Below are 23,010 nucleotides of genomic sequence, written 5' to 3' on the forward strand. Positions count from 1 at the left end.
TGTTCCTTATATTCCTCCCTCCTCTCAGAGGGAGGAAGGTCTTGTCTTCCAGGGAATTGTAGTATTTCAAAAGCCAGCTTACATACCTTGGCTGGGAATTGAACCCAGTTCTGAATGCGTGGTAGGTAGCTCACTTCACCACTATACCACCACCAACACTACATGCTGAAGCCAGCCTAGCATGTACCATTATGATATATCCAAGGGAAAAATGAGCTTGCTTAAGGATTTGTAGTATGTCAAAAGCCAACTCACAATGGCCAGGAATAGAACCCAGGTCTACCGCTCTGTAGGCTGCTATCCTAACCATTATACCACCCAGTGGCGGACACAGGCAGCAGTGGGCCCCTGTGCAAAATATCAATTGTGGGCCCCCCTGACCTGCGCCGCGTCAAAAAATGGGTGCAGCTATAACCTGCGGCGCGCGAAGCGCGCCGCAGCAAATAATGGGCGTGGATAGAACCTGCGGTGCGAAGCGCCGTGGCAAAAAATGGGCGTGGCAATGACCGGATAAGGGCGGAGCTAACTGTAATTTAAAGTGATCCCGGGGTGAGAGTGATATGGAGGCTGCCATATTTATTTCCTTTTAAACAATACTAGTTGCCTGGCGGCCCTGCTGATCTATTTGGCTGCAGTAATAAACTGAATTACACCAGCAACAAGCATGCAGCTTAATCTTCTCAGTTCTGACAATATTGTCAGAAACCCCTGACCTGCTGCATGCTTGTTCAGGGTCTATGGTTGAAAGAATAAGAGGCAGAGGACCAGAACGGCAACCAGGCAACTGGTATTGCTTAAAAGGAGAGAAATATGGCAGCCTCAATATTATTCTCACCTCAGGTTCCCTTGAAAAGTGCAACGCAAAGACAGTGGGCCCAAGTTTTGGTGACCCTTTCCCCAGAAAATTCACATAATTGTGCAGGTTTTCTCAAGAAAATACACATAATGTGAGCAGATTTGCCCAGAAAATACATTCAATCATGTCGGCAGATTTGCCCAGAAAATACGTGCAATCATGTCGGCAGATATGCCCAGAAAATACGTGCAATGATGTCGGCAGATATGCTCAGAAAATACGTGCAATGATGTCGGCAGATATGCCCAGAAAATACGTGCAATGATGTCAGCAGATATGCCCAGAAAATTCGTGCAATCATGTCGGCAGATATGCCCAGAAAATACGTGCAATCATGTCGGCAGATATGCCCAGAAAATACGTGCAATCATGTCGGCAGATATGCCCAGAAAATACGTGCAATCATGTCGGCAGATATGCCCAGAAAATACGTGCAATCATGTCGGCAGATATGCCCAGAAAATACCTGCAATCATGTCGGCAGATATGCCCAGAAAATACCTGCAATCATGTCGGCAGATATGCCCAGAAAATACCTGCAATCATGTCGGCAGATATGCCCAGAAAATACGTGCAATCATGTCGGCAGATTTGCCCAGAAAACACATGCAATCATGTAGCAAATTTGCCCAGAACATACATGCAATCATGTGGCAGACCTGCCCAGAACATACACGCAATCATGTGGCAGACCTGCCCAGAACATACACCTGCTAAAATAATTTCTACCATGAACCTGTTTCTGGTAGCGCAAACGGCGATCTATCTGCACGGCCAAAGAAATTGCCTTGTCTACAGATTTGGGTTCAGGATGTCCAATCATCACATCATGAATTGCATCCGACAACCCTGCCAAAAAACAATCCAAAAGTGCAAATGGCCCCCATCTCGCAGATACTGCCCATTTCCTGAACTCAGCTGCGTAATTTTCAACCGAATCCTTGCCCTGCCGCAACGTCTTGAGCTTCCACTCAGCGGTCGAGGCAATGTCCGGGTCATCATAAATTATAGCCATTGCTTTAAAAAAATCCTCAACCGAGGCTAGGGCCTCATGCCCTGTCGGGAGACTATATGCCCAGGTCTGGGAATCCCCCGACAACAGAGTCTTAATAAACGTAATTCTCTGTGCCACGGTTCCAGATGAATTAGGCCTCAACTCAAAGTATGATAGCACTCTATTTCTAAAATCCTGAAAGTCAGATCTGTGGCCAGAAAACCTTTCAGGTACGGACATACGAATGTCCGTGACTGGAGGAGATCGCACTGAGTTTATAGCTGATTGAAGTTCCTGAATAGCCCCAAATAGCTGGCTGATCTGGGTCTGTTGGTTCAAAATTGCCCTGGAAAGATTGTTTACCGCAGCGATCAGGACTTCAACATGACTATACAGTGCGTCCATTTGATTTTGGTCTGCCGTTCTGTAACGATCGGTGTCAGCACACAGAGAGAATCTGATTATTGGCGATCTGCAGTATCACCAAGAATACAGATAATACCTGATTATTGATGATCTGCAGAATCACTGATAATACAAGTATAACTAACCTCTGGACACCTTTATAGTGTGAGTGCTTGGTGCAACAGTAATGACTTTGAGTAAGAGTAAGACCACCCGAGGGGCAGGTGGTCTCTCGGCAGTGTGGGCGATACCACTCTAGGAAGGCAAAACCTCCCAGCAGCCTGAGATCTCCAAAGGGATGGAGTCCCAGGCAGAAGTAGGAAGGACCTGTAAGTGAGTGACACCTATAAGGTGGATGTCACTAACAGGTCTGAAGACTATCTCCCAAGGAGAGAGACAGCTCTCGAGGTCGGTTGGGCAAGCCAGGTCGGCAACACACAGACAGACAAGGTACAAAGACAGAAGGCTGATTCGGTATCCTAAGGCAGGCAGGGTTTGGCAACAGAGATCAGATATGCGTAGGTACCGAATCAGAAAGCAGAAATTTAGTCAGGATTGCAACAGGTCATAACAGATATCAAACAATGCCTAGTCTTGGGTGTGAGGTCCGTGGTCTCTACACCCTGGAACTAGTCTGGAGTATAATATGATGGTACAGAGTATCCCTAGACTTGGGTGTGAGGTCCGTGGTCTCGACACCCAGGAAGTAGTCTGAAGTATAACACGATGATAACACAGAGTTCCTAATCTTGGGTGTGAGGTCCGTGGTCTCGACACCCTGGAACTAGTCTGAAGTATAACACAAGATAACACAAGTCCCTAATCTTGGGTGTGAGGTCCGTGGTCTCGACACCCTGGAACTAGTCTGAAGTATAACACAAGATAACACAAGTAATACACAGAAGTAATCTGGCTCAGTGTGAATTCCCAGGTCCTCCTGGTTTTAACACACTGTAGAATCTGACTAGGTCTGAGTGCTTCCACGTAAGTGTTCGCAACGGCAGACAACCTGAGACTGGCCAGCAGTGACTATATATAGAGCAGCGCTTTCCGGCGCCACCCATCAGCGATCAACCAATAGCCACTTGCCTTGAGGTCAGCTGACCAACCTGGTCAGCTGATCCCTCCTTGTTTGTCATAAAGGTTCTGCCTCTCAGCGCGCGTGCGCGCGCATTCCTCAACCTGTGTGTACAAACAGACCCAGCCACACCAGACGCACGCTGCTGCAGACAAACCGCCGCACTGGACGCGGAATCAGCCACCTTGCCGCCAGTACACGCGGTGGCTTTTCCGCATTCTCTCACACCCCGTATCAAAAAACTCAAGGGGAACGAGCTGTCCTGGGTGGCCACGCTACTAGACCCTCGGTATAGGCACAAAGTGGCGGACCTGTTACCAACTCACCTGAAGGCGGAAAGGATGCAGCACGTGCAGAACAAGCTGGCAATGCGTTTAAGGGTGATGTCACAGCATAATGCAATAAAGGTACCACTGCCAGTAATCCTCCTCCCCATGTCCACGCAGGCAAGGAGAGGATGCTCCAGCGATCTCATGGTGATGTCGGACATGCAGACATTCTTTAGTCCAACACCTCGCCGTAGCCCTTCGGGATCCACCCTCCACCAATGCCTGGACCAGCAGGTAGCCGACTACCTGGCCTTAAGTGTGGATGTAGACTATGTGAGCAGCGATGATGAACCCTTGGACTACTGGGTGCGCAGGCTTGACCTGTGGCCAGAGCTGTCTCAATTTGCCATCCAACTTTTGTCTTGCCCTGCCGCAAGCGTCCTGTCAGAAAGGACCTTCAGTGCAGCTGGAGGCATTGTCACTGAGAAGAGAAGTTGCCTAAGTCACAAAAGTGTTCAGTACCTCACCTTTATCAAAATGAATGAGGCATGGATCCCGGAGGGCTACTGCCCGCCCAAAGACTAGGTCAGTCCCCATACACAGAATCTCTGCCTGCACACCGTGTGACTGGCTGCCTGCCCCAAGACTAAGTCGCTCCCCACACAGCACCTCTGGCCGCCGGCCGCTTAACTGCCTTCTCCGCCACCACCAACAGGGTCTGGGACTCCAGGCACATTCCTGAATTTTTTAGGCTGCTGCTAGCAGCGGCCGCTATAATAATTTTTCTGGGGCGTCTACATGCCTGCCTAATTTTTCTGGCTGCACTGTGGGCGGCTGCAACAACAAAACAAAAGGCATGTACATGTGCCCATCCCCCTTCGTGATCATTACCTTGCCGCGGTGAAGGGGCTTGCGTATCACAATGAAGCAATGACCGCCGGCTATATGAGTGTCTCGGTTGGCACACCAAAGATAATAAGGTCGTTGCTTCATTGTGGTCAGACCAAACTTGATCAGCTGGACAGTCACTGTTCTGTCATTCAGCTACATCAGCCGGGCGGCCATATGGGCTGTAAAGCCACCATTACCTGCACTCTCGTCATGGTGCGCACCAGTCCAGCACGGCCGTCACTACACAAACGGTTGTTTGCAGTCACTGCATACCTTTCACTGCATCTGTGACTGTACATTGTATTGTACCTGGCAGTCAGTGCATACCTTTCACTTGAATGGATGGCAGATTTGCCCTCCAAAACAGATTCTTGTAAAAGGAGAGTGATGGTGGAATCATTGCCCTCCATAACAGATTCTCATTAAAGGATTTAAAGTTGATTCATTTCACATACACAGCAGGGCCTCGAAAGTCCTCCCGTATTGTTATTTTTGGTCACTACCTCGGGGCGGGCATGCCATGCCTGCTGCCTTCCTTGCCTGGATGTGTGGTGGTAGCTGTTTCATAGGCTCCAACTCCGGAACAGAATAGAACCAGGATTCCCCGGCCATTACCTGTGGTCACTCACAATGGCAGACTTGCCCTCCATAAAAGATTCTCGCCCCCTTGAGGAGGAGACCTACCTGGTGAATCGCAGTGAAGGCACCATCAGACTTGCCTTCCTTAACAGATTCTCATTAAAGGATTTAAAGTTGATTCATTTCACATACACAGCAGGGACTCGAAAGTCCTCCCATATTGTTATTTTTGGTCACTACCTCGGGACGTGCATGCCATGCCTGCTGCCTTCCTTGCCTAGATGTGTGGTGGTAGCCGTTTCTTAGGCTCCAACTCCGGAATGGAATAGAACCAGGATTCCCCGGCCATTACCTGTGGTCACTCACAATGGCAGACTTGCCCTCCATAAAAGATTCTCGCCTCCTTGAGGAGGAGACCAACCTGGTGAATCGCAGTGAAGGCACCAGCAGACTTGCCCTCCATAACAGATTCTCGTTAAAGGATTTAAAGTTGATTAATTTCACATACACAGCAGGGCCTCGAAAGTCCTCCCGTATTGTTATTTTTGGTCACTACCTCGGGGCGGGCATGCCATGCCTGCTGCCTTCCTTGCCTGGATGTGTGGTGGTATCCGTTTCTTAGGCTCCAACTCCAGAACGGAATAGAAACCGGATTCCCCGGCCATTACCAGTGGTCAGTCACCATGGTACTGAGAAAGTACCATCGAAAGTGTCTCTACTCTTTAGGTATTTACTTTTTACAAGTGTTTTTTAATTTTGGTGCAGAGTATATGAAAAAAAACCCACACCTTTTGATTCAGTTTGCCACTAAAAAATAATAAATAAATAAATACATAACATGACAGTTTCAAACACCCCAAATTATATTCTCTCACTTGTCATGGTTAACATTATATACATAATCAGATAGCTTTTGGGGCACACAGCACACTATTAACCACAAGTAGCACCAATGGATTTTTCAAGGCCATTTTTTTGCACCAAAAGTAATATGGTAATTCTTTCTTAGCAAAGCCCATGGAGCATGTGAACTATCAAGAAAAGCCATAAATGTCACCATTCTGAGAACTAGAGACCCAGGCCTACTCAGATATACATATTTTGTAACATTTGGACCTCTTTTAATTTTGGCACTAAAAAAAATCACATTACATAGGCCTCAGCTCTCAAACATCCCAAATTCTATTCTCTCACTCGTCATGGTTAACCACTTAACGACCAGCCGCCACCACTAGGTGTTCCCCGTGAACAGCCTGCGAGCCTCCGATCGTGGCTCGCAGGCTAAATGTAAACACACGGGGAAATAATCCCCTGTGTTTACATCGTACGGCACTGCTGTCACAGCAGCGACGTAAAGGAGATCGGCGATCCCCGGCCTCTGATTGGCCGGGGATCGCCGCCATCTGATAGGCTGAATCCTATCAGAGGCGGTACAGGATGGATCGCCGCCCTGTACCGCCCATAGAGGGAAGGAGAGGGAGGGAAGGAGAGGGAGGGGGGAATAGTGCTGTGGAGAGGGGCTTTGAGTAGCCCCCCGCTAGGCACAAGGCAGCGGCGGCGATCAGACCCCCCCAGCAGGACATCCCCCTAGTGGGTTAAATAGGGGGAAGTCTGAATGCCCTGCCTGCCACCTGATCTGTGCTGGGGGCTGGAGAGCCCCCGCATCACAGATCATGAAGATCTCAGCCAGCCCTTAAGTGGTTAATATGGTACACTGTATAAAAAATCAGATAGTTTTTTTTGACACACAGCAGACTGTTAACTGCAAGTAGCACCAATGGCTTTTAAGCCTGGTGCACACTATCAATTATGATTGGCCATTATCAATTTTAACACCTCCATGTAGTATAATACTCAACGAATAATGAATATTAAGAGCAGATTATGTAGGTAAACCCTTATATTACATAGAGGTGGTAAAATTGTTCAGTGATTGGCCAATCATAATTTAAAGTGTGTACCAGACTTTAGCAAAGCATACCAAGGGGTTATATAATTTATTTTTTAGGAGACAGTTGTTAGAATAAAACCTGGTACACACATTGAATTTCGATTGGCCAATGATGGCCAATTTTATCACACCATATAGTATAAGGGCTAACAAATTGTTAATACTATGAACAGATGGTGTAGGCACACTCTCATACTACATGGGAGTACAGCAAGGTCTCTAAACATAAAAACAAACACAATGGTACTCACCGCTGTAGACGCTGTAGAAATGGGCAGTTTGGGCAATTTGGGCAGTGATACTGGGCGTCTTTTCTGATTCAGTGTTTCCCACAAACATTGCAGTGTTTTTGTGTGCACTATTTGGATGCTTTATTTTGGAGTGGGGCAGAAAAATGTGCGCGTACATTTTGTCCGCATGCATGGCGGTGGATTCCAGCAAGATATCTATGCCCCTGGAGCTAAGATGATGTCTCTCGGCACGTAGATATTCTGTATCAAATTTCATAAGTGGTTAAAGTGTATCTGAGATGAACAGGTACAATCATCCTTACCTGGGAATTTCTCTAGTGCCCTGTAAACCGAGGGCTCCCTCGGAAGGAGAATGACTACCGACAACTGGATCCCCTGGGAGGTGAGTAAAAACGCCCACTGCGCGCTGTACTCTGCATTGAGCTCCCCGCGGCTAGCCCAAGCAGGGTTACCGCCAGGGAAGTTAAATTAGTCAACAAACAATTAAGCCTCAAGTATATATTCAGATGAACTTGATCAGAGCACACACTTCTTTTTATTCAGCATGCAATGCATGCCATATATAATTTTTTTCAGCACAAACTAGACTTTCTTTGGGTGGTATTTTGTGCCAAGAATTATTATTATTTTCAGATTTTTTTTTTCATGCGTGCTGTGTATATTAATAGCAGAAGATGAATATTTTGAAGCAGTTAATTTGGGTGCTGGAGGGTGGTGCCATAGGTACCTATGTTAATAGCTGTGATCAGCAGCTGTTATGGGTAGTTTGGGAACCTCCAGCACCAGATAAAATCGTAGCTATTAAACTAGGGCACCTAAGGTGGCACCCAACAAAGTCAATGGAGAGGGTTAGGCATCAGTGGGGGGAGTGTTTAGGGCTAGGTGCTGGCGAGGGGCCATAGGGTTAGGCATTGTCAAGGGGTTTCTTAAGGTTAGGCATCACCAGATTACCAATATTTTACTATCATATTTAACTAGAGGAATATGGGTTATTTAAATTACATTCCACTTTCTTCCGCCATTCGGATTTCCATGGTGCCCTTTTTAAATGTACATGAATATTTATACCAGAGGCTTCAGGTGAAGTTTCACAGGCAGTATATATACTGCCTCAAAAAACAACAAAAGGAAACCTGAGATGGAATTTACTAAAGCATCTACTGTATACTAACATGGGGCTTCCTTCAGCCCTCTTTATGCTGTTGGCTCCCTCGCCGTCCTCCCGGGCCGCTCAGATCATCTGCTGGCTGGCCTGTCTCCTTCTCAAGACTCTGCCAGTACTGCGCATGCAAGGCCTGGCCTGGTACTGCACATCACGCTCCTGCTGCCAGGAGTTTTCTGCGCCTGTACAGTACTACTGCTTAATGCTCCAGGTGACGGGAGTGCGACAGGGAGGGGCAAGAACAGCACAACTGAGCCAGTGGAGTGAGAAACTAGGTTAGTTCCTTCGCCCGCTGGGACGGCAAAGGAGCCGACAGCCTGGGGGGGGCTGAAGGAAGCCCCAGGTAAGCATAAATGCTTTAGTAAATTTCATTTTAGGTACACTTGAAGTGGCTAATAGCAGGTCTGCTGGATCACTTACGGTCGCCAGTCCTTGGGGATCACAGCATTGTAAATCAGGCCCATCCAGGTGTATTGCTCTGTCCAGATATGATGCTTTTCTTTAATGATAAATAACTGTTTCTCTTGGTTAACAGATCAGAGTGAAGCAGAGTATGCAATGGCTCCAGGTGACGGTAAGTGGATTTCACATTCATATTCTCAGGTGTTGGGAGAATTGTCATGTAATCTGGTGCTATGCTATATATGGTGGTTGATTCACCAACCTTATCTCATGAATTATTTTAAAAATACTTAATTCGCTGTTTATCTCTTCATATCTGTCTTCCTTGTTTAGCTTTATTTTTCTGACTTAACTTATACATTATTTATTCTTGGTCCTGATTCACCAACTATTGGCAAGATTTTACATGTACTAACATCAGGTGAGCAATAACCTGTCCAATAACCGAAGAGGGCCACACACGTTACCAACATAACAGATGCCACCATAGCAATATGCACATTACCCCGTAATGTTCGTGGTTTTAATGTGTTAATGGGTGGTGCTACCCTGACATTAGTACCAGTAAAAAATTGTTGTGCTCTCCCTGCACACGGCAATCTTACCGATAGTTGGTGAACAAGGGCAGTTATCTCTGATTAATGAACTCCTGGCAAAACTGACGTGTGCACATAATTGACATCAATTTTACTGGGATTTACACCAGTAACTTATTGGGAAAGTCATGGATTTTTGCCCAGATACTTGAGGGTAGTGATGGCCCGAACCGTTCGCCTGGCGAACCTTTCTGGGCCTCTTACTACTTCCGGGTCGCAATGACCCGGAGTAGTACGCCTGCGCTGCCCGGTGAAGCTCGTCCTAGATCGCGTTCCCATTGCCGGGCACTTTCTGCGCATGTGCGTGACGTCATGAGTGACGTCACGCTCAAGCGCAGAGAGTGCCCGGCAACAGGAGCGCGATCTAGGACGCGCTCCGCCGGGCAGCGCAGGCGTACTACTCCGGGTCATTGCGACCCGGAAGAAGTAAGAGGCCCAGAGTAGCAGAGTGGTTCGCCGGCGAACGGTTCGGGAACCGTTCGCTACATCTCTACTTGGGGGTGATTAAGGCCTTGTTTTGCCGCAGGATAGCAGCGTTTCAGCTATGCCATTAATGCTGAAGAGGACTGCCTAAAAAAAAGAGGTAATTTTGTAGGCTTCAGAGTCTCTTTAAACATAAAAAATAATTAAAATGGTAGTTAAAATGGAATCTTAATAAACTTATGAGATAATTAATTGTATGTGTAGTACAGCTAAGAAATCAAACGTAAGTAGCAGAGATATGAGTCTCATATTGTTTCCAGTACAGGAATTGTTAAGAAACTTCAGTTGTTATCTATGCAAAAGGACTTCTCTAAGCTTTTTGATCCAACTTGGGTCAAAGACAGTGCTATTTTCTGAAGCACATATACATCAAAGAAACAGTGAAAGACAACTTCAGATAAGATTTTACTGCAGGGAAGTTCAAAGGGTCATTATCTCTGCTCTGTTTCATAGTTTACAATACAGAGTATAGTTTGTAAACTGCAAATAGGACAGAATGATGCAATGTTATAAAAAAAAAGCTATATAACTGAAAATCAAAATATGACACTCTTTTATTTGCTACTAATCTTCTATTACGGTAATTACCTGTACTACACATACAATTCATTATATCATCAGTAATGTTTTTCACTTCAGTGTCACTTTAATCTCCTGAGCGGTATGCCCGACAATGTGTCGGGCACGCCGCTTCTGGGGATTTGCTGGCCTCAGGAGTCCATTGCTATAAAACTATCTGTTTGTACTGATAAATAAGCTGTTAGCTAGCACTAGGCTAGCTAGTACAATTGGCCGGCACCCCCCGATCAGCCAGAATCCCCCCGCTTATACATTACCCAGCCTGGCTCCAGTGATCAGCGTAGCCTTCCCGCACATTTCCAGTCTTCTCTATGGGGAGGATCGGGTCTGCGCATGACGTCATGACATCGGTGACGTCATGTACGATCCTTCCCATAGAGATGACCGGAGCTGTGCGGGGAGGCTGCGCCGATCGCTGGAGCCAGGCTGGGTAATGTATAAGCGGATTCTGGGCGCTCAGGGGGTGCTGGCCACATATACTAGCTAGCCTAGTGCTAGCTAACAGCTTATTTATCAGTACAAACAGATAGTTTCATAGCAGCGGACTCAGGCTAGCAAAACCTCCTGAGCGGCGTAACGCTCAGGAGGTTAACGTGTCAATAAAAAGATCAGTTCTCAGCAAGCTGAAATAACAAATCTTCACACAAATGAGTTCACCTTCCTTTCTCAAAGAAATGCCAGCAATAAAATGCACACAGTTTCTACTGTCAATTCAATATCGATGTCTCAGGCCTGGGACCCACTAGAGCAATTTCAGAAGCAATTTATGCTTTGTAGGAATAGCTGGCAATCAGTGTTGCCAACCTTTCACGTTATTTTTTACTGACAAAGACCTAAAAATTTACAGACAAAGGATTTTTTTACTGACAAAATCCCCTGCGCCGCGCCAAAAAATGGTCGTGGTCCCGCAACAGAATGTGGCATGGTCATGGGTGGGGCCAAATATACCTGACTTTAGTAGTGCAGTAAAAGGCCTGCCGGGGAAGTTTGAGCTCTGCCATAGTGTTCCCCCCCCCAAAAAAATACATGTAATCTTATAGCATTTCACCAAAAATACACGTAATCTGGCAGAGGTTCTTCCAAAATACAGATAATATGGCAGTGGTTCCCCAATAGATGTAATCTGGCAGAAGCGATTCCCCCAACATACACATAATCTGGTAGCGGTTTCCCAAAATACTTAATCTAGATAGCCACTTAGCCAGGTGTATAGATGTCCCCCGAACAGGTAGCCAGGGGTATAGATGTCCCCAGAACAGGTAGCCAGGGGTATATAAACAGGAAAGGATCCGCAAGCCAGACCAAATCGATGAAAAAAGGCTGGTATATTTATTGAAAAATTCCACAAACAGTGGAATCGGGCCTACAATCTGCCCTTAGTCATTAATTATGACTAAGGGTAGATTGTAGGCCCGATACGCGTCAGTTGATCCTGTGATTTTATTGTACCGTTTGTGGAATTTTTCAATAAATATACCAGCCTTTTTTCATCGATTTGGTCTGGCTTGCGGATCCTTTCCTGTTTACTTATCAAGTTTGGCCTGACTCACCTGATCCTGCATCGACTGGTATGATTACTGGGGGGTTGAACATACATGAACTCTCTTTTGCTGCTTCTAGCCAGGGGTATAGATGTCCCAAAAACAGGTAGCCAGGGGTATAGATGTCCCCAGAACAGGTAGCCAGGGGTATAGATGTCCCCAGAACAGGTAGCCAGGGGTCTAGATATCCCCAGAACAGGTAGCCAGGTGTCCCCCCAGCAGGAGGGAGGCAGCGCAGAGAAGAGGGAGCTATGGGCACTGCAGCAGGGAAGGGGGGAAGTCTCCCCCCCTTCCCTCAGCTTAGGGCTCCCCCTCCCTCAATTCCCCCCTCCAAAATGAAGTCTTGTGTGGCGGCTGGCAGCGGGCGGGACTTATCTCCGTCTAGTTGCAGGCGCGGGATGGTCTCTCTGCATTGCTGCTAGTCTGGTCTGGTCTAGACCAGAGCAGCGGCACCAGAACTTCCGGCACTTGGAACAAGACAGAGGTAAGTCTCGCCCGCTGCCAGCCGCTGCATAAGACTTAGTTCTGGAGGGGGGAGCGAGGGAGGGGGAGCCCTAAGGCAGGCACGTGCACAGGGGGGTGCTCTGGGTGCCCAGGCACCCCCCCTTTTTAAAATCTTCAAAAAAAAGGCCCCTCTCGCCGCGCAAAATAAGCTCCGCCCCAACCTCGATAAGCTCCGCCCACCCGCGGGAAGCTCCACCCCGCCTGGGACACTTTCAAGTGAAGAGGCCCAGGCAGGAATCCTAGTGTGGCATAGTGACCTCTCCCTCCACCTAGGACCCATACTGACCTCTACCTCCCCCAGCACCCATAGTGACCTCTCCCTCTACCTAGTACCCACAGTGACCTTTCCCTTACCCAGCACCCACAGTGACCTCTCCCTCCACCTAGCACCCACAGTCACCTCTCCCTTCACCTAGCACCCACAGTCACCTCTCCCTCCACCTAGCACCCATAGTCACCTCTCCTTCCCCCAGCACCCACAGTGACCTCTCTGTCCACCTAGCACCCACAGTGGCCTCTCCCTCCACCTAGCACCCACAGTCAGGGGCATCCCTAGAAATCTCCAGGCCCCCCTGCAAAGTCCCTGAGCGGGCGGCAGGGGTCGCATCCCCTATTGTTACGCCAGTGCCCACAGTGACCTTTCCCTTAACCAGCACCCACAGTGACCTTTCACTCCATCTAGCACCCACAGTGACCTCCACCTAGCACCCACAGTGACCTCTCCCTCCCCCAGCACCCACAGTGACCTCTCCCTCCCCCAGCACCCACAGTGACCTCTCCCTCCACCTAGCACCCACAGTGACCTCTCCCTCCACCTAGCTCCCACAGTGACCTTTCCCTTACCCAGCACCACAGTGACCTTTCCCTCCATCTAGCACCCATAGTGACCTCTCCCTCCACCTAGCACCCACAGTGACCTCTCCCTCCACCTAGCACCCACAGTGACCTTTCCCTTACCCAACACCCACAGTGATCTTTCCCTCCATCTAGCACCCACAGTGACCTCTCCCTCCCCCAGCACCCACAGTGACCTCTCCTCCCTACACCTAGCACCTACAGTGACCTTTCCCTTACCCAGCACCCACAGTGACCTTTCCCTCCATCTAGCACCCACAGTGACCTCTCCCTCCCCAAGCACCCACAGTGACCTCTCCTCCCTCCACCTAGCACCCAAAGTGACCTCTCCTTCCACCTAGCACCCACAGTGACCTCTCCCTCCCCAGCTCTAGCAGTGACCTCTCCCTCCCCCAGCACCCACAGTGACCTCTCCCTCCACCTAGCACCCACATTGACCTCTCCCTCCCCCAGCACCCACAGTGGCCTCTCCCTCCCCCAGCACCCACATGGATTTTTCCCTCCCCCAGTGGCTACCCTCCTGTCCCCTGCAGCACCCACAGGGACCTCCCATCCAAAAAGCAGCACCTTCAGTGACCTCTCCCATTGCCAGCACCCACTGTGGCCTCTCCCAACACCCAGCATCCACTCCCTCCTCCAGCAACCACACTGACTTCTCCCAGCACCCACAGTGACCTCCCCTTCCTTTAGCACCCATACTGATCTCTTCTTTCCACAGCACCCACAGTGGCCTACCCTTCCCCCAGCACTCACACTCACCTCTACCTCCCTTAGCAGCAACTATGCCATTTATAGCAGCACCCATAGTGATCTCCCACCCCTGCACCCACAATGACCTCTACCTCCCGAGACCCACAGTGACCTCCCCCAATGGACCCACAGCGACCTCCCTTTCCTCCAGCACCTATACTGACCTCTACCTTCCACAGCACCCACAGATACTTCTCCCCCTAGCACCCACAGTGACCTACCCTTCCCCCACCAACCACACTGACCTCTACCTCCCCTAGCAGCAACTATGCCTTTCATATCAGTACCCACAGTGATCTCGCACTCCCTCTACCTACTGCAGTCCGACCAATATTCAGCACCCACATTACACTCAAACAGTAACCGCCACTATAGCAAGCACCCAGTACTTGCACCAAGCACCCTGCACCCAATACTCACATCCGGCCTCAATATGGCACTTAGTACTTGCATCAAACAGCCACATGACACCCAATACCTGCACCCCTTCACTTTATAGCTGGCACCCAGTACTCACATCTACATGGCAAAGTACTTGCACCCAGCCCCAACATGGCACTCACTACTCACACCTGCACACCGCCTTCACATGGCACCCACTATCTGCACTCACATAATTAGTACTAGCACCCAAAGTACCTGCACTCAGAACCCACATGACACACAATGCACACCCATAGCTAGCACCCAGTGCAGGCATGGCACCAAGTATTTGCACCTATGTGATACCCAATACCTGCACCCAACACCCACATATTTCATCTGCAGTAGTTCCAGTTACACTAAGCCTCCTCTTGGTGCCCAGCACAAACACCAAGCCCTCACATGACATCCAGTAAATGCACCCAGAACTCACAAGGGACTGAGTACCTGCAATCAACACCTACATGATGGTTAATACACACCCATACAGCCAGAATCCACATGACACCCTGTGCCAGCACCCAGAACCCACATGGCACCCAGCATCTGCCTTTAGCACCCACATGACAACAAATACCCCACTAGCCAGCACCCATCACCCATATGTCACCATGTACTCACTCCCAGTACCCACATGGCACTCAGTATTTGCACCTAAGACCCACATGACACCCTATACCCCCCATAATCAACACCCACATGGCACAGTACTCACACGTCACCAAGTTCCAAAGCTATTATATGCACCTACAGTAGTACCCATCCATGACCAGCACCCAAATAGCACCCAGTACCCAGACTCAGTACTCTCCCATGGCACACATCCAGACCACACATGGCACTCCCTACTCACTCATGTCCAAAACTCACATGGCCCCCTGTACCAATTAGCACTAACATGGCACCCACTATTGTTTATCACCATCTGCTACTCATTCAGCACCAAATACTGCATAGCACCCACTGCAAATAAACACCCAAATGCAAACTGGACCTTGGTACTCAAAGCAGCTTGACACAGACTTTACTTTGGCATCTCGGCACCCACTGCAACTTAGCACAATGTGAACCTTTGCGTCTTACCATTTACTGCATCTGGGCACCCGCTGCACCTTGGCACTTACTGCAGTTTTGCATCTACTAATGCTTAGCAACCACTGCATATTGGTAACCACTTCTTCTTTGCCTGAAAAGAAGCTTGGGTGCTGATCAAGAGGGACAGAGTAATGAAAGGTGAGTCTGTGCCTCCACTGTGGGCTCCACTGTGCCCACTCTAACCCACTAACAGTGGGTACCTATCACTGCTGATTTGAGGGTAATAGCGCCAAAAGAGTTAGTTGGAAGGAGACACAAAGTCTGCCTGATACTGCTATAAAGGTGTGTGTGTGTGTGTGTGGGGGGGGGGGATTAAGAGTGCCTTATGCTTTCTGGAGAGGGGGTATTACATACACAATTTAGCAAGATTTATCGTTTTAAAGTTTGAGCACCACACCCTTGAGGATCCTCTGCACGGCCCTGCCCCTTCCTGCAGCACCCACACTAACCTCTTCTTTTCCCAGCAGCCACCACTTCCCCTCATAGCTTGCACCCAGTACTCACATGACACCAAGTATCTGCACCCAGGCCTAAAATTGCACCCAGTACCCACTTAACCCGTACCCACACCCAAAGTACCTGCATTCAAAACCCATGTGATGCCCAAAGCCCACCCATAGCCAGCACCCAGTACAGGCATGGCAGCAAGTATTCGCACCCATGTCACACCCAGTACCTGTACCCAGCACCCACATGACATTGAGTACATGCACCCAGATCTTACATGGCACTAAGTATTTGCAATCAACACCCGCATGACACTCGATACCCAACCATAGCCAGAACCCACATGACACTCAGTACTTACACCCAGAACCCACATGGCACCCAGCATCTGCATTCAGCAACATGACAATCAATAGCCCCCTAGCCAGAAACAAGGAGGGGGAGCATGTGGGGGAAGGCATTGCCAGGCCCCTTTTTTAAATGTGAGCACCCCCCAGTTAAGGACCCTCTGCACGGCCCCGCCCTAAGGTGAGGGAAGGGGGGGACGTCCCCTCTTCCCCACCGCTGTGCCCATCGTTCCCTCTTCTCTGCGCTGTCTCCCTCCTGCTCACAGGGTGGCGATGGGCTGCCCTTATGGACGCTGCTGAATTCCTTACGGCATTAACGGGCAGCTGAATTTAGGTTAAAATTTACGGTATGCCCGTAAATGTATTGGCGGTTGGCAACACTGCCAGCAATGCCAATGAAAGTGGAGGGACAAATTGCAATCACTCTGCCTGCAACACTTTTGCAATTGAGATTCAATGTTCAGTAAGGATTGCCGCCAAATCGCTTTGCAGTCACTGTTCAAAAATGATTTTGCATTGATGTTAGTACACAAACAATTCTCAAACGCTAATCACAGTAGCTTTTGCAATCGCTAGCACATAAATAAAATTGCTACAAAAATGTTCGTAATCGTAATCGCTGATGTAACTGCTTCACTTTACAGAGTAACTAGTGCAATGCTACAGTGTGAAAAGTACTAAAAAAGTAGGTAAGGAAATTAATATCTACTTAAAGTAAACCTGAGACAAAAGGTGAGGGGGTAATACATACCTGGAGCTTCCTCCTGTCCCCTCAAGGCTTACCGCTCCCTTGCCATCCTCCTTCGCCTCCTAGTTTTTCTGCAATTGACCCCTGAAAGTCCTCCAGTGCAAACTGTGCATGCGCACCCTGGTCGTGCACATGCTCCAGTCGCGCTCCATTGGCTGGGAGTGTTCTAGGAGTGCACTGTGCCAACTGGCCCCGATTGCACAACATTCTGGGCCAATTGCAGAAGATCCAGGAGGGACGCAGGAGGACGGCGAGGGACCGATCAGCCTGGAGGGGGCTGGAGGAAGCCTCAGGTATGTATAATTTTTCCTCCTGCCCCATCTCAGGTACATTTTAAAGAGGAGCTGTCAGCCATACTATCTCAGAAAAAAAAACATATATAAGTAGATAAATACTTGCTCTACTTACATAACATATGTATTGCACTGTCTATGTTTTAATTTTAGTGATTGATTTTTCTACAGTAAAAAAAGAGAAAATCTTTCTTAGCATTTCCCATTTTAACTGTGGCTATTTTGAAGCCAATCCTGATGTCATTTCCTTCCTTCCTTTCTTCTCCCTGATTGTGTATGCATTGCCCATCCTCCACTATAGAAAGTGGACTGCCTCAGCATGAGAAATATTGGCCAGTCAGAGAGGAACAGAGGTGTAGGAGGGGAAAACAGGAGGGAAAGAGGCTTCAGCCAATCAGGCTGCATTAGTTAAAGGATACCACAGCCCAAAGGCTGTGGTAAAATCAAAGTTGCAATGTGGAGGGAAAGAAAGATACATACTTACCGCTTCCCTCGTTCCCTGCCGACGGGTCCCGCTCATCTGTTACAGCTCCCGGTACCGACCCGACTCTCCTGACCCTTCACCCGGACATACTGTGCTGCGCATGCGCAGTATGTCACTATACTCTTCGCTTCTGCCGTCGCATCGTGACGGCAGAAGTACGGACACTCCCCCGCCTCCTCCTCTCCCAACGTGTGCGCTCCAATCTAAAGCTAGCGTGACATGCTGGCTGGAGTTCGCACTGGGATAATCGATGTGGACAGAGCAGAGGGGGAGTAAGTTAAAAAAAAGACACTGCCGGCTGGAGGGAGGGAGCGAGTGAGTGGGCGGGTGAGTGGGCGGGCGAGTGGGCGGCGAGCAGGCAGCGGCAGTACAGCCCAACTATTCTGTACATAGATGCAATGACATCTATGGTACAGCGAGAAAATTGTCCCCACATTTATCTCTGCATATGTGCATGTATATACATGTGTGTACATGTATATATACACATGTATATACATGCACATATGCAGAGATAAATGTGGGGACAATTTTCTCGCTGTACCATAGATGTCATTGCATCTATGTACAGAATGGTTGGGCTGTACTGCCGCTGCCTGCTCGCCGCCCACTCGCTGCCTGCCCGCCCACTCGCCCGCCCACTCACTCGCTCCCTCCCTCCAGCCGGCAGTGTTTTTTTTTTAACTTACCCCCCCTCCGCTCTCTCCACATCGATTATCCCAGTGCGAACTCCAGCCAGCATGTCACGCTAGCTTTAGATTGGAGCGCACACGCTGGGAGAGGAGGAGGCGGGGGAGTGTCCGTACTTCTGCCGTCACGATGCGACGGCAGAAGCGAAGAGTATAGTGACATACTGCGCATGCGCAGCACAGTATGTCCGGGTGAAGGGTCAGGAGAGTCGGGTCGGTACCGGGAGCTGTAACAGATGAGCGGGACCCGTCGGCAGGGAACGAGGGAAGCGGTAAGTATGTATCTTTCTTTCCCTCCACATTGCAACTTTGATTTTACCACAGCCTTTGGGCTGTGGTATCCTTTAAGTCTGAGGGGAAAGTAGAAAAGCAAAAAAGGACACCCCAGCATGCCCTGCAACTTCCTTTGTGCGGCAATGTACCAAATAAGAGTCAGTAAACTGGGAAATGATCATTAATCAACAAAAAACTATTAGGGATTTTAACTTTTGTATTGCCTGGTTAGCTTCCTTATTACTTGTTTACCAGATAAAAAAAAAAATCATTTTTGATTTTATGCCCAACAGTTGCACTTTAAGCTAACTTAATTTAAGAAATGTTGTGCTTGTTCAGGGCTGAAAAAGTATTTTCTTGATACGGCATGGAAATATCTTTTATGAGAATGTTCAGGAAAACGTTTTATTGAATCAGGGCAATGAAGCCTACATGCAAATCCTCAAATCAGAGAGCACAGAGAGAAACATTGCAATTAAACTATCTGCTTTCCCCCACAGAAGAGAATGTGCCGTTTGCAATAAGGAAAATCGATTGCCTGACAGGGCGCCCCCGTGTGGGTGAGGAGATCACACTTGTCGGCCATGTTGATGGATGTGACACAGAATATGCGCAGTTCTTCTGGTATAAAGGAAACTTCCCTATTGATGGAGAAATAGACAATCAGCAGGATGGCTCTGGCTGTACATCCACCATCACCTTCACAGCAGAGGATTCTGCCACAGACTGTACAATCAGACTGGAGGTGATTTATAACTATCAGACTACAGAGGAAACCTATAACCTCCGGCTGGTGTAGATGTGACCCTACTTCTGAAGAGAGGGAATGACAGCATCTTTAACTTGTGGTGGTCACAAGGTTGTGACATTAGAAAGAGATGAGAAACAGAAATGATCTTTCTCTGCTGTGGATTGTCATTTAGGACTTTCTGCAGGACTTTCTGCATGCCAGAAAAATGGTGGTCATGAGAAGCTGTTATACACAGAGAGTGTGCCCATGAGGGGTTGGTGGTGAGGGGGGATAGGTCCTGAGGACTTATGTTGGAATCTTCTGGAAGCTCCCTTTTATAAGGGGACCCCAAAATGTCCAGCCCCTTTCTGGTAAAAAGGTATAGAGAGTCACCGCACCACAAATCACCACCAACCTTTTAAAACAACCTGCGTCACTCATTGACTCCAATGACTTCCGCTGCGTCACTGCAGAATTCGGAGGGTAACGCACTGTTAATTTTGCATAAATGGTGATTTGGGTGCTTCCAGCTCAACGCCACACAGTAAGTGGGAACAGCCCTATTCACTTTCATTGCCGTTGCAATGATACCGCCATAATGTGAAAGGGGCCTGATCTTGATGGGAGAATCTCCTCCTGGTTGCGGTTGCTGGTCCCATGACCATAACCTGCGGGCCTCGGTCACGCACACTTTTTTGCTGAGAGTCACAAATTGGAATGAGGATCCATCAAGCCTCCAAAATCAAGTCCAATCATGCAGCACCAAACCAAAAGTGCTCTTGATAAAGGGCTCCACGCCTGAAAAGTTGTGCTGATCTGTATGTGCTATATAACCGCTGCAAAAAAACGTGAAATCTTGGAGAATTTCCTGGTTTTGATTGGTCGAGTCAAGATTGGTGCTGCATGATAGGTCCCATGACTGCTCATCGCTGCAGCCCTCCAAGACCACCTGTTGCTTGACCACCACTGCCCCCCCAGACCAGTTGATGCTCTGCCACTGGCCACAGCGTTTCTCAACAGCTTTCCAACATTATACTATGCTGGAAGCACATAATACTGGATAGATACTCGGGGGAGATTATATAGATACGTATTCCCTACAGGGAAAAGGCCCCTAAATGCATTTCAAATATAACCTTTTTTAGGTTAATTAAAATAAACGAGCAGCAAAATATCTATACAGACATTGCTGTACAAAAAGTGGCGTTATTATAACAACACTCGAACAAATGTGAGTGGTATATCGCCATTAGGGTGCTAAAGTAAGGCTCAATACTCAAATAAAGAGCTCTGATGGGCTGACATACTGGTGTTTGCTTGATTTGTTTGTGTGTGTGTGTGTGTGTGTGTGTAGGGTGAGGGGGGGTTTATTATTTTTTACTAATTATCACTGTATATATTATTCCTGATGAAGCCCGTTATGGGTGAAACATGTCGAGAAATGTGTGTATGAAGGAGTGTTTATCACCTCACTGTAACTCCAGCATTTACTTATTTAGTGAGCATAGTGTCAGGATTATTTGGCAGGCTGGTGTAGTCACACCATCCAGGTCTGGCTTACTGATTTGGTCAAGCTTGGGAATTAGTACCTCTTTATTTATTAAAGTATTGAGCCTAACCTTAGCACCCCATTGGCAATATACCGCTCACATTTGTTTATGTGGCGTTAAAATGACACTTAAACAAATGTGAGTGGTATATCGCCAACTGGGTGCTAAGGTAAGACGCAATACTCTAATAAATAAAGAGGTACATATTTCCAAGCTTGACCAAATCAGTAGGCCAGACCTGGATGGTGTGACTACACCAGCCTGCCAAATAATCCTGACACTATGCTCACTAAATACTGGAGTTACAGTGAGGTGGTGAACTCTCATTCATACACACATTTTTCTTTACTGCCTGTGCAGATGATAATTAGAATTTAATTAGGTGACAGTCTCATTGGCGAATGCTGGCGAATTCAGGAATTGCATAGGACCTTATGGGCCTGATTCACAAAGCGGTGCAAACTTATTCGCGGACTTTTGCGCGCGCAAAGTACCTAGATTCGCGTCACTTTGCGATCGCAAAAGTCAGCGAAAAAGTTTGCACCGCTTTGTGAATCAGGCCCAATGTGTGCTGTCTGCATATGTAAATATTACTGATATTGAATATACTAGCCCAATGTATGGTGCAGATTAGAAGTTTCCAGCAATACAAGTAGCATTGGACCTGATCCAGCAGTCCTGGACTCGATTTATGAAAACAATCAATATTTGGTGGTGGTTAAGCCTCATACACATGGGGGGATTTTGGTACACAATCTCTTGGGCGACAGTGCTGTGCCAACACTGTACAGATGTCAAGCTAGTGATACATCTATTGCTATGGAGTGGGCAGAGAGATAATGAGCAGTGCACAACCGGTGCGGATTCCCACCGGTGGGGTAGAGGGGTGAACAATGGCATTGTTGCTCATTCAGTGTTGGGGATTGCTAAAGATCCAGCATGCTGTATCTTTAGCAGATGTCGAGGAGCCACTGTACACATGCTGGTTTCATATTTTTTTATAAGGTGGACTGAAGCCCATCGAAAAGGGTGCAGTATGTGACCAGAATCTGCATACCTCTAAACTATATGAAGTAGTGCAAAGCTAATGGCGAGGGAGCAATCAATATTGGATTGCTGCTGGATTCTGCCTAGTGGTGCAAGGTGTAGACCAGGGAAATTATCCATATCAGGAAGACATAACATGTTTTCCTTGTTTACTCGTGTATGACCAGCTAAACTATGCTAGTGAAATAAGATTGCAGCTCCATGTGCTCACATATTAGTACTAAACCCAGGACAGACTGCATTTATGCCAAAAATTCCTTATTCATGGTATTGCCTGTGACTTCAATCACCGAACTGGGCTCTGCAGAGACACTAATTACCCCACCTGTGATTGTATGTGGTTTTCTGCTAAACATGCACTGTTGGTGGGCCTTGAGGACAGGGTTGGGGAACTCTAGATCACGTGTGTTGTTATGGGTGGTTGTGGAGCATCAGTCACAAAGAATCTAATAGGGATGGTATTGCAACTATTTTATAGCTGGAAATGGTGCAATACTCTGAATGGGGAATTTACATCTATCCTATAGGCAAGATCAGGATATCAGTGGTAGGAGGTGGATTTAGGTGCAGGATTTTGCCCATGGACACCCAAATTGAAGACGGCTGATGGTTAGTCGTAGGGATGCTCATTCGGATTTTGCGGAATTGAAATCTCCACATGTCCAATCGAAATACGGAAAATGGAATTCCGTGAAAAAAAGATTTACCCCAACTTAGTAATTTTAGCCCAATAACAGA

At 47.9% G+C, this 23,010-nt stretch overlaps 1 protein-coding gene across 1 annotated transcript in view; it reads left to right on the forward strand.

Annotated features, from left to right (window-relative positions):
- The window catches only part of LOC137538351 (uncharacterized), a 169,857-nt gene extending 148,878 nt beyond the window's left edge, over positions 1-20,979 (forward strand). The window contains exons 11-12 of the mRNA XM_068260459.1: positions 8,972-9,010; positions 19,446-20,979. Coding sequence (XP_068116560.1) covers positions 8,972-9,010; positions 19,446-19,744 — 338 coding nt within the window. The 3' untranslated portion in view covers positions 19,745-20,979. The remainder of the gene's footprint in view (positions 1-8,971; positions 9,011-19,445) is intronic.
- Positions 20,980-23,010: the final 2,031 nt, after the last annotated feature.

The sequence above is a fragment of the Hyperolius riggenbachi genome, chromosome 11 (genome assembly GCF_040937935.1).
Source record: "Hyperolius riggenbachi isolate aHypRig1 chromosome 11, aHypRig1.pri, whole genome shotgun sequence".
Classification (NCBI taxonomy): Eukaryota; Metazoa; Chordata; class Amphibia; order Anura; family Hyperoliidae; genus Hyperolius; species Hyperolius riggenbachi.